General features: G+C 47.3%; 1 protein-coding gene across 1 annotated transcript in view; it reads right to left on the minus strand.

Moving 5' to 3' along the window:
- Positions 1-13,140, minus strand: part of LOC143988343 (uncharacterized) — a 57,917-nt gene that overhangs the window by 7,937 nt on the left and 36,840 nt on the right. The window contains exons 20-23 of the mRNA XM_077487823.1: positions 8,591-8,626; positions 7,392-7,436; positions 1,989-2,021; positions 1,767-1,913 (exon numbers count right to left, since the gene is read on the minus strand). Of these exons, the coding sequence (XP_077343949.1) occupies positions 1,767-1,913; positions 1,989-2,021; positions 7,392-7,436; positions 8,591-8,626 (261 nt within the window). The remainder of the gene's footprint in view (positions 1-1,766; positions 1,914-1,988; positions 2,022-7,391; positions 7,437-8,590; positions 8,627-13,140) is intronic.

Below are 13,140 nucleotides of genomic sequence, written 5' to 3' on the forward strand. Positions count from 1 at the left end.
ACCTGCCCCCTGCCAGTGCCACCTAAGTAGGGGAAAAAGTGAAACTCATCAGTGCCACCCATTAGTGCCCACAGTGCCACCCATTAGTGCCCACAGTGCCACCTATCAGTGCCCACAGTGCCACCTATCAGTGCCCACAATCTTCTGCAAAAAACAGTGCTGCACCTTAGTGCCCATAAGTGTCATCTACCAGTGCCCATCAGTGCCCAGCAGTGCCGCCCATCAGTGCCCAGCAGTGCCACCTATCAGTGCCCAGCAGTCCCATCTATCAGTGGTACCCATCAGTGCCCATCCATGCCACCCATCCGTGCCACCCATCCGTGCCATCTTATCTGTGCCCATCTTTGCCCATCAGTGCCGTCTTGTCTGTGCCCATCAATACTGCCTTATCTGTGCCTATTAGTGCCACCTTAACTGTGCCTATCAGTGCCCACCAGCGCCGCCTCATCAGCGCATTTCAATGAAGGAGAAAAATGACCTGTTTGCAAAATTTTATAACAAACTATTAAACATGATTTTTTATTTTTATTTTATTTTTTTGCATCTTTTTTTGTTTGTTTAGCAAAAAATAAAACTCCCAGCTGTAATTAAATACCACCAAAAGAAAGCTCTATTTGTGGGAAAAAAATTATAAAAATGTCATTTGGGTACAGTGTAGTATGGCTGCGCAATTGTCATTCAAAGTGCATCAGCGCTGAAAGCTGAAAATTGGTCTGGGCAGGAGGGGGGTTTAAGTGCCCAGTAAGCAAGTGGTTAAATATATCTAACATGAAAGATATATTATAATTGCCATAGCTGATTCCCCCATCTGAAAATTTTACTTGACTATCCGATATGCTAACCAACTGGATTAATGCGTACCTGTACTCAATTAAAATATTGAACTAGTCATATAGGAACCTTTAGTCTATGTCCAGATTACTGCTCTGCAACATGTTTGTCCAATCCATTGCCCTTTCTTTATCACTGGTACATTTTTCTCTCCTGTCATGTTTATTTTATTGGAGAAAACACAGAATTCTGTAATTGATATGCTGCTGTTTGGCAAAAGAAGTGTTGTGCAGAGCTTGGGGCCTGTATCAGGAAGTGTAGCTTGCTTTGACACAAATGGTGTTACGTTTACTAAAAAAGGCAAATAGGCTGTTGAATTTCCAAAGCAATCATAACTTTGCAAGAGCAATTTCTCTTAGGCTAGTAAACAAAGTAAAGAACTGTTGACTTCCATCATCTCATCATTTGCAAGAAAAATACAGTATTTTTTCATCTTGAATGAGATTGAGTATACTTTGCAAAATGAAAGTACACCACATTCACTAAGCTAAGGGAAAGGCCCCTTACAAATTGGCTGTTCACTTCGCAAGGGAATGTTCAATTTTCTTTAGAAAGTCAGCCCGATGGTTTATCACGATTTAACCATAAACTAGCCAATACAAACAATCAAAAGGACTTTTCTTTTCTATCCACAAAAACTTTTGACTAGAGATACAAACTCATTTGTATGAAATTAATAATAAGCTACTGTAATAAGTACTGTCATATGCTAATGACTAGAGTTATCTTTGAAAGTGAGACTGTTATACCTGCCAAATATATAAACGAACAGCTCTTTTTGTTAGATAAGTGCATGTGTTTGCTGGCACTGCAAGCACTGCTAATAAAGTTGGTTTATACACTTCTGTTAGCATGACAGATATTACTTTAAACGTTTTGGTAGGATTGGTGCTTTGTATGTATTCATATTTCAGCAGAAGTTTTAGAAGTTTTACCCTTGATCCCATTGGTCCAATATTTCCAGGAACTCCACGATCTCCTGTAGGACCTTGCTCTCCCTCTCGACCACGAGTACCAACCTCTCCTGGAGGTCCTCTTCTTCCAGCAAGTCCCTCAAAACCTACTGGCCCATTGTCTCCTCCCTAAAAATATATACTGTTTAATGAACAACTCTATACAACTCAACTGCAGACTGCATTCATGTGAATCATACTTACTTTGCCTTTGGGTCCTTTTGTTCCCTTTTCACCCTTTAAAATTGCAATAATAGCATTTAAATGAAAAACTGTTTTACCAAGATTGTGTAGAGTACTACTTAATTAAACATTATATGTTTGTAAAATTATGAATATTGTGGTATATATGGCTTATATTACACACAGTATCTCACAAAAGTGAGTACACCCCTCACATTTTTGTAAATATTTTATTATATCTTTTCATGTGAAAACACTGAAGGAATGACACCTTTCTATAATGTAAAGCAGTGAGTGTACAGCCTGTATAACAGTGTCAATTTGCTGTCCCCTCAAAATAACTCAACACACAGCCATTAATGTCTAACCTGCTGGAAAACCAAAGTGAGTACACCACCTAATTGAAAATGTCCAAATTGGGTCTAATTAGCCATTTTCCCTCCCCAATGTCATGTGACTCGTTAGTGTTACAAGGCCTCAGGTGTGAATGGGGAGCAAGTGGGCTACATTTGGTGTTATCGCACTCACTCTCTCTGCAGCACTGTGACCAAGACCATACAGCAGTTTAACTGGACAGGTTCCACTCAGAACAGGCCTTGCCATGTCCGACCAAAGAAGTTGAGAGCACATGCTCAGTGTCATATCCAGAGGTTGTCTTTGGGAAATAGACGTATGATTGCTGCAGATGTTGAAGGGGTAGGGGGTCAGCCTGTCAGTGCTCAGATATACCATATTCTGTACACTGCATCAAATTGTTCTGCGTGGCTGTTGTCCCAGAAGGAAACCTCTTCTAAAGATGATGCACAAGAAAGCCCACAAACAGTTTGCTGAAGGCAAGCAGGCTAAGGACATGGATTACTGGAACCATGCCCTGTTGTCTGATGAGACCAAAATAAACTTATTTGGTTCAGATGGTGGCATGGGTGTGTCACAGCAATCAGGTGAGGAGTACAAAGACAAGTGTGTCTTGCCTACCGTCAAGCATGGTGGTAAAAAGAGCAGGGGCTTCAGCCCTAAGTCCAAGAACTGGGAGGGGTGGTGCGACTTTTTTTTGGGCTGGGTGGTGGGGTTGTGTGACTTTCCAATACGAATCAATGCTGACCAGTAAACACACCTGCCCCTGCCTGACACTAACCATTACATTGACCTGCTGACCTACATACACTGACCACTGACCTGCCTGACCTACATACACTGACCAGTGACCTATATACACTGACCACTGACCTGCCTGACCTACATACACTGACCTGCCTGTCCTACATACACTGACCTGTCTGACCTACACACACTGACCTATATACACTGATAATGACATACATACACACACTGTGTGTCTGACCTACCTCAGCTCAGCCGTGGTGTGTGGTCACAGCAGGCAGTCAGTCAGTCACTCGTCACCGTCAGAGAGGAGAGGAGCCAAGCCGAGGAGGAAAGGAGAGCTGAATCACCCGCCCGAGTAGGTATGTAGCATTTCCACCTCCTGGAGTCTACAGGCTAAGACGGTCCTGGCATTAGTGCTGCAGGCTCCAGAAGGTGGGACCTGTGGCACTCGGCCGCACTCAGCCACACTCGGCCGCTATGGCACTCAGCCATTTTTGGCCGCTATGGCACTCGGCTACTTTCGGCCGCATGTGCAAAAACAGAACAAAACTCTGGATAGCCGCACTCCGGGTTGAGTAAAAAATAAAGTGCCTTTATTTCTTCAAATGCAAGTGCAAAACTCCATTGAACAGAAATCTTGTTCTATTTTTTTGTTCCCCTTTGCTGTGATGTATTGTTCAATGGAGTTTTGCACTTGCATTTGAATAAATAAAGGCACTTTATTTTTTTACTCAACCCGGAGTGCGGCTATCCAGAGTTTTGTTCTGTTTTTGCACATTTGGCTTATGCAATCAGCCTGCACCTGGAACCCCTACCTACTTGGAGAGCTAGCAGCCTTTCAGTGGTTTGACCTGGAGCGGTGAAATTTCTGTTTGTTTTGTCTACTTTCGGCCGCACTCAGCAACTTTCAGCCGCTATGGCACTCGGCTACTTTCGGTGGCACTCGGCCACTTTCGGACACACTCGCGATAAGATTAGCCCCAGTGGCCAGCGCTTAGGGCTAACAATGGAATGCAGCATTTCATAGACTCTGGGCTTTTCGGGGTCACATTCGGGGCTTCAGCCCCCCTAGCCACTCCCTCCCAATGCCCCTGATGGTGGAAGGAGTGTCATGGTCTGGGAATGCATGAGTGCTACCGACACTGGGGAGATACAGTTCATTGAGGGGACCATGAATGCCAACATGTACTGTGACATACTGAAGCAGAGCATGATCCCCTCCCTTCAGAGACTGGGCCACAGGGCAGTATTCCAACATAATGACCCCAAGCACACCTCCAAGATGACTACTTCCTTGCTAAAGAAGCTAAGGGTAAAAGTGATAGAATGGCCAAGCATGTCTCCAGACCTAAACTCCAATGAACATTTGTGGGATATCCTCAAACAGAAGGTGGAGGAGCGCAAAGTCTCTGGCATCCACCAGCTACGTGAGGGAGGAATTGAAGACGACTCCAGTGGCAACCTGTCAAAGAGGGTTAAAGCAGTGCTGGAAAATAATGGTTTAGACAATAATGGCTGTGTGTTGAGTTAGGCCGCGTACACACGCGCGGACTGTTTGCCCAACCTTGTTCGTCAAACAGTTTCGGCAAACAGTCCGCTCAAAATTTGCATGAGCGGACTTGCCCACACACGAGCGGACTGTTTCAGCAAACTGTTTGCCAAACAGTTCGCTCAACTTTTGAAATGAACGGACTCGCCCACGTAAGGCGGAGGCAAATCCGCCCATTTCGAGCGCGTGTACAGGTAGGCGGGGCCCGCGAAGGAGACGTCGCGGGCTCCGCCGCCTGGAATGGGCTTAAAGGGGAACCCCAACGCCGAAAAAAATCGGCGTGGGGGTTCCCCCAAAGTCCACACCAGACCCTTGTCCGAGCACGCTACCCGGCCGGCCAGGAAAGGGGGGCGAGCGAGCGCGCCCCCCCTCCTGAGCCGTACCAGGCCGCGTGCCCTCAACATGGGGGGTGCCTTGGGGAAGGGGGGGCCGCGCGCCCCCCCCACCCCAAAGCACCTTGTCCCCATGTTGATGAGGACAAGGGCCTCTTCCCGACAACCCTGGCCGTTGGTTGTCGGGGTCTGCGGGCGGGGGGCTTATCGGAATCCGGGAGCCCCCTTTAAGAAGGGGGCCCCCGGATACCGGCCCCCCACCCTATGTGAATGAGTATGGGGTACAATGTACCCCTACCCATTCACCTGTGAAATAAAGTACAAAAAAAAACACAACACAGGGGAAAAAATATTTTATTGCACAGCTCCGGGGGTCTTCAGTCTTCGGGGGTCTTCTCGCCGGACTCCTCCGCTATGTGTGTGTAGCTCTTTTACTAGCGGAGGAGTCCGGCTTTCTTCCTCCCCGCCGCCGGCCTCTTCTCCCGACTTCGGGGGTCTTGTCCCCCTCTTCGGTTCTTCTGCCGGGCCACCGCGCCTTCTTGTAGCTCTTTTACAGGCGGTGGCCCGGTCTTCTGTCGCCGCTGCCTTCCGTTCTTCTGTCGCCGCCTTCGGTTCTTCTGCCGGGCCACCGCGCCTTCTTGTAGCTCTTTTACAGGCGGTGGCCCGGTCTTCTGTCGCCGCTGTCGTCGCCGCCGCCGCCGCCGCCTTCCGTTCTTGTTCTTCTTCTTGTTCTTCTGCTTCTTCTCCTGGAGATGTTGACTCGACGAGCTCTCCGGCCGGAATGCCAGAGCCGCGCTGTGCGGTCACTTATATAGTGACAATGGGGCGGTGTCACATGGTATATGTCACATGGGTTGGTCACATGGTGACCCCGCCCCCTTACGATGTCATAGTCCCCATGTGACATCAACCCATGTGACCAACCCATGTGACATATACCATGTGACACCGCCCCATTGTCACTATATAAGTGACCGCACAGCGCGGCTCTGGCATTCCGGCCGGAGAGCTCGTCGAGTCAACATCTCCAGGAGAAGAAGAAGAAGAACAAGAAGAAGAACAAGAACGGAAGGCGGCGGCGGCGGCGGCGACGACAGCGGCGACAGAAGACCGGGCCACCGCCTGTAAAAGAGCTACAAGAAGGCGCGGTGGCCCGGCAGAAGAACCGAAGGCGGCGACAGAAGAACGGAAGGCAGCGGCGACAGAAGACCGGGCCACCGCCTGTAAAAGAGCTACTAGAAGGCGCGGTGGCCCGGCAGAAGAACCGAAGAGGGGGACAAGACCCCCGAAGTCGGGAGAAGAGGCCGGCGGCGGGGAGGAAGAAAGCCGGACTCCTCCGCTAGTAAAAGAGCTACACACACATAGCGGAGGAGTCCGGCGAGAAGACCCCCGAAGACGGAAGACCCCCGGAGCTGTGCAATAAAATATTTTTTCCCCTGTGTTGTGTTTTTTTTTGTACTTTATTTCACAGGTGAATGGGTAGGGGTAGATTGTACCCCATACTCATTCACATAGGGTGGGGGGCCGGTATCCGGGGGCCCCCTTCTTAAAGGGGGCTCCCGGATTCCGATAAGCCCCCCGCCCGCAGACCCCGGCAACCAACGGCCAGGGTTGTCGGGAAGAGGCCCTTGTCCTCATCAACATGGGGACAAGGTGCTTTGGGGTGGGGGGGCCGCGCGGCCCCCCCTTCCCCAAGGCACCCCCCCATGTTGAGGGCACGCGGCCTGGTACGGCTCAGGAGGGGGGGCGCGCTCGCTCGCCCCCTTTCCTGGCCGGCCGGGTAGCGTGCTCGGACAAGGGTCTGGTGTGGACTTTGGGGGAACCCCCACGCCGATTTTTTTCGGCGTTGGGGTTCCCCTTTAAGCCCATTCCAGGCGGCGGAGCCCGCGACGTCTCCTTCGCGGGCCCCGCCTACCTGTACACGCGCTCGAAATGGGCGGACTTTCCGAGCGGGAACAGTCTGCTCATTTCGAAAGTACAGCGGACAGGCCCACACACGGGCGGACTGTTCGCTCAAACACAGTTTCAGCGGACAGTTTTTCGGAATTTCCGAAAGACTTTGTCCGTCCAACTGTCCGCTGAAACTGTCCGCTGAAAGCCCACACACGAGCGGACTGTCCGCCCAAACACTGTTCAGCGGACAAGGTTGGGCGAACAGTCCGCCCGTGTGTACGCGGCCTTATTTTGAGGGGAAAGCAAATTTGCACTGTTATACAAGCTGTACACTCACTACTTTACATTGTAGCAAAGTGTCATTTCTTCAGTGTTGTCACATGAAAAGATGTAAAAATATTTACAAAAATGTGAGGGGTGTAGATACTGTATGTGAAGGGTGAGATTGCTGTGTAAAGTATATATATGCATATATATATATATAAGTATATATATATACTTTACACAGCAATATTATATTCTGGCAAAAGAGATGGAAAAAATTACCTTCTGTCCTTCTGTACCTTTGATCCCTTGAACTCCAGTACTGCCCTGTACACAGAATAAGACACCTTAACAAGCAGACAAATATGTATAGAAAGCACATTATAAAATGCAGCAGATGTATTTTCTCTTATACTGGGATATGGGAAGATACTAAGTTCCAGAAGTAATATACAATACATATACTACAAGTATTCTCTAGTAGACATCACTGAATGCTTGTACCAGTCCAAACAATGTATAATTGTAAAGTGAAAACAAATTATGCATTGGAATTTCTATTAAATAAACAATATGTGATCATAGTAAAAATGAAAATAAATATGCAATTGTGCCTGAAACTCTCATCACAAATAAAAGCAATGTCATAAGAAAATGTTTTTGTTGCAAGTACCTCATTTGATAAAAATAATCCTGTAAAAATGATTTACTGAGCTAATGACTTCTGTAGCAGCTCAGTATGAATAAGAAATGCTGGGATCTTGCCACACAGGCAGTGTTGAGTTGAGAAAATGCTCAATTTTAACATAATAGAAGCTCAGGTCTGATATTGTTATTAGGGACACAGTAATAGTTTATTCCAGTTAATTCTACAAAATAAAGTTATACATTATGCTTATGTGGTTAGATTTCTGCAAATGGATACATATCTGTAAATGGCCAGTACTTTGTATGCATGAGTTTCTTTGCCCATTTGGGTTTGAGTTTGCATTCTCACTCATCTTGGTATGTTCCCACCCTGTCTTATTATTATCAGTAATACAAAACTTTCAGAATAGCCGTGGCAGGCATGTATACCTGGGAATATAGGTGCAGATAGCTCACTACACTACAAAAACACTGAAACATCAGTTTTCTAGTGCATTGACCCTTTAAAGGCAACATGTAGTGATAAAACTATGGGGGCTGAGATTACTGACCTTCTTCTTAAAATGCCAGGCTGGCTGTGTCAGGTGTGGGTTTCTTACAGTAGTTATTTTTGCAATAAATGTAACCTCTTCCTGCCTGCTGTACGCCTATGTGTGGGTGGGCTTTAACACTGAGAGGCCGCATGCGTCCCTATGTAAACACAAAACTGTGCTGAGTGCATGCACCCTGCACAGTCCCAGCACAGTCACTGGTGGTGACAGGAAAGCTCCCAATGCATACATGCAATCGGGAGATTTCTGATAAGGTAACCACTGTGACAGCCAATAAAGTACCTTTGTTCCTTGACCACCGGTAAGACCTACATGTCCCTGTGGAAAAAACAAAACAAAAAACATTTTGTCATGAATTTCAGACGTGAGAGCATGGATTTACACAGAATTATTTTATTAATTTCACATAAAATATCAGGGTGTGCTAGAGTCCTGTAAGGCCTACAGTATAGCAATACTGGGCACCTTGAAAGGAGAAAGAAATGGTTAATGAGAAAAAGGACATGATTGCTTGCTTAAATTGTGTATAATTCTATGCCCGTCTGATACTTAGCATGACCGTGAAGTTAGAAGATGGTGTATCACTGCATGGCTGACACACAGACAGGAGCTGACAGGCAGGGAGGGAGGGGGTAAGGGGGAAGGAGGGGGTAAGGGGGACAGAGGAGAGCTGTGGATGATGGAGCCACTCAAACTAACCACAGTAGTCAGGGATTAGCAGACATGATTGTCATGGTCAGTACAGAGAGGTGGACACAGGAAGTCACAGGATAAGGCAGGCTTTTTGCAGTTTAGAGAGAGGCAGGTTAGTCAGCACAAGCATTGTGCTGTTTAATCTGCTATGAAGAAACATGATCTCTTTTTTTTTGGGGGTTTCAAACAAGTTAAGTACAACAATAAAAATGAAGAATTTCTTTAAATATAGTGCCTGTGGGGTCCCCTTGTTCTGCCTGTAAAATGGTGCATCTGTAGCATGCATAGAACATGCTGCAGCAAAAATTAAATTTCTAAAGAAAAAAAAGAGTCAAATCACACTTACATTGATTTGCGGCTTCAATTGTCGCCACCTCGCTATTTAAAAAAAAAATAAGGAAAAAAAAACTCGAACACCCGCCGAAAACCCTGCAAATTCGGTTGTTCCCCAAATGGTGCGAACAGCCAATGTTCGGGCCGAACTCATGCTCTGGCCAAACCGTTTACCCAACTCTACCGGCTAGTACCGAAAATGCTCCCGATGCATACTTGCGATCATGTTTTGTGAAGACTTGGGCAGATCGAAATCTTTGGAAACGTTTAGGAATGAGAAGGAGCGGGTAGCGATTCTTGACTATGATCTTGTTGAGTTCCTGATAATCTACACAAGGTCTAAGTGAATGGTCCTTTTTTCAACAAAGAAAATACCAGCACCAGCAGGAGAAGAAGATGGACTAATGAATCCCTTTCAAGGCTTTCATTGATATAGAGTTGTAATGCTTCAAGTTCAATTTCTGATAATGAAAAAATCTATTCAAAGGGGATTTCTGCACCTGGAAGTAATTCACTAGAGAAGTCGTATGGCCGATGAGATGGTAAGGCATCAGCCTTCTTCTTGTCAAATGATAGGCTGGTGGCAATACTTGGCTGATACTGGTTACAGGCTGGACTGTTAAACAACCATTCACTGGATTCTGGGAAAAAACATTGCTGCAAACAGTATTCAGATGAATTTCAAGGGGCCAATCAATCTGAGGGTTATGCGCCCGAAGCCACGGAATCCCGAGAATAATAGGGAACATAGGAGAACATAGTATGTCAAAACAGAGGAATTCTTGGTGAGCAGGGTTTTTCAGGTCTAGATAGGGATAGTCTCTTGTGTCACAGATCCTGATCTGGGAATGGTCCCATCAGTCAGATGGACTTTGAGTCTCTGTTTCTTGTCTTTAAGGGGAGTTTGGCAATTTCTGGCCAAGGTGATGTCCAGGAAGCAACTGCATGCCCCAGAGTCAATGATTGCTTAGAGCTTGATCTCCTTTTCCGCCACATGTAATGAGATGGGTAAAACAAAGTGAGCTGGAGAAGATCTGGAAACTTGACAGGACATGGAGGAAGGAACTTACTGGGTCTCACAGGCAGTTGCATAGGAAATGTCCAGTACCTCTGCAGAAGAGGCAGAGGTTGGTCTGTCTCCATTGAATCCTTTCCAGCAGAACATACCAGTCTAATCTGCATTGGTTCTCCATCAGTAGTGGGTGTGGGTGAGGAAGCAGGCATAGGCAAAGGTGAGGATGGAATTATGGGCAGCATCCAAGAGGGTCTGTAGGTACTAGTCCTTTCTGACTGGTATTCCCACAGGTGGTGGTCAAGCTGAATGGCCAGTTTGATGAGGCCTTCAAGGGTAGCAGGAGCCTACACTCTGGCCAATTCATCCTTAAGGGCTTCGGACAGACCGAGCCGATACTGGTATTTGAGGATGGCCTCATTCCATCCCGGTCCATTTACGGAAGTCTACTGTATGATCCTCCACTGAGGGTCGCCCTTGTTACAAGGTATGAAGGGCAGTTTCTGCAGTTGCCATGTGTTGAGGGTTGCCATAGAATTGTTCCCTGGCATCAAGGAATGTAGAAATTGAGTTGAGCACAAGATTCTTCTGCTCCAGCAGGTGAAGGGGCCCAAGACTGGGGTTCATCTGAGAGCAGGGAGATAATAAACCCCAGTTTCACGGTTTCCAGTGAAAAAGTCCTTGGCTGGAGTGCAAATTATAGGAGACAGGCGATCTGGAATGCCCTGAACTTTTGTCAGTCCCCTGAGAAGCATTCAGGAACTGGTACTCTGGGTTCTGGAGGTGACACCATCACGGTGGGAACAGAGACAGAATGTTCTTGAGCAGGAGCAGCAGAAGCAGAGGATGCAGCAGGAGGGTTCTGATCAACAGGTGCAGATGAGAAGGTTCTGTAGGTGACCTTCCAACTGAACCTTCACCTTCTTGTAAGTTTTTCACAGCTTGGGTAAGGGTGATAACTTGCTGGTGCAGAGTCTCTAATGGGGACGTACCTCTTTCAACCTTAGACACCTTCAGAGTACCCCTGAAGGTGGTGACAGAGTGTGCTATGCCCAAAGATGCAAGCGCTACCTAAAGGTGAAGCTGCCTGATGGTTCCAGATGTGAGGACACCCAAAAGTAGAGAAGAAGTCACAGCAGGTGATTCCCTGGAGGTGCTGGCAGACCTTGACAGATGGGTAAAGCAGGAGCAGGGGCAGAAGCCAGGTCGGGGATCAAACAGAGGAAGTCAGTCAGGAGTAGAGGCAGAAGCATGGTTGGGATCAAACCAGGGTCAAACATAGGATGTCAATCAGGAACAAGGCAGGAGCAGGTCCGTGGAACAAGCCAGGGTCAGAGCCAGGAGAGAAGCCAAAGCAGGTCAGGGGATAAGTTGGGTCGGTAACGTGTAATTAAGCAGAAGCACGAGGCACAGGAACACAGATTACAAGGCTAACAATAATCCAGCAATTTGTGAAAGGAGCTGCTGTCTTTATATAGGCCAGTGGAAAAATCCATAAATATATACCATAGATTGTAGATGTGATACCTTTTGCGCAAACAATCAATATACGCTTTTTGAGATTTTTTTTACTAAAAATATGTAGCAGAATACATATTGGCCTAAATTGATAAAGAAATTTGTTTTTTTTTACCATTTTTTTATTGGATATGTTTTCTAGCAGAAAGTAAAAAATAATTACCGCATTTATCGGCGTATAACACGCACTTTTTCCCCCTTAAAATCAGAGGAAAGTCGTGGGTGCGTGTTATATGCCAATCCCCACTGTCTGTGAGCTGAAAATAGCGAGCGGCGCCAAAAAATACAGAGCGCCGCTGAAAAATACAGAGCGCCGCCGAAAAATTCTGAATGCCGCCAAAAAAGACTGAGCCGACTGCTCAGCTTCGCTCGCAGTCCCGCCTCCCTGCTGTTTCTGGAGCGAACACTGCTGAAAAAGACCAAGCCGACTGTACTGTGTACTCGGCTCAGCTCCGCTCGGAATCCACCCAGTCTGGGCGGGACTGCGAGCGGAGCCGAGCAGAGTACACAGTACAGTCGGCTCTGTCTTTTTCGGCAGCGCTCGCTTCAGAAACTGCAGGGAGGCGGGACTGCGAGCGAAGCCGAGCAGTTGGCTCTGTCTTTTTTGGCGGCGCTCGTTATTTTTCGGCGGCGCTCGCTCGGTCTGTCTCGGCGGAGGGAAATTTAAACGTGGGCAAGGCTGCAAATAGCGCTGTGCAAGCTGCAAATGGTGCTGTGCAAGCTCAAAATGACACTGGGCAAGGCTGCAAACCGTGCAGATACTGGGAAATCTGCAAATGACACTGATCATTCTGCAATGATGGACAAGGCTGCAGATGCAAACTGATAAGGCTGCATTGATGGGCATTTAAATGTAAGGTTTTTTTCCCTTAAACTTCCCTCCTAAAAATTTTTTCCATAATCGGTTCCCGACCGGCGCACGCTGATGTACGTCGGCAGAATGGCACGGACAGGCATATTGGCGTACAGGTACGTCCAATCTTTAATGCCGCCCTGCCATCACGAGCACGCCACCGGCAGCGCACTCGCGTGCCGGTCGGGCCCCCAGTGAGTCTGGTCGCGGATCCCGCAGACTCGATCGCCGCTGGCATACCCGCGATCGTCTCACGGGACGGCTGAATGGAGGAAATGCCATGTAAACAGCATTTCCCCATTCTGCCTAGCAACTAGTGACGCTGATCTCTGCTCCATGTGATTGGAGGAGCCCGAAGCACTGGCAGGGGACAAAAAAAGGAAATGCAATTATTTTAGTAAATATAAACTGCTAAATACCTTT

This window comes from Lithobates pipiens, unplaced genomic scaffold (assembly GCF_037356315.1).
Source record: "Lithobates pipiens isolate NorthernLeopardFrog02 unplaced genomic scaffold, aLitPip1_a1.2 Scaffold_18, whole genome shotgun sequence".
Classification (NCBI taxonomy): Eukaryota; Metazoa; Chordata; class Amphibia; order Anura; family Ranidae; genus Lithobates; species Lithobates pipiens.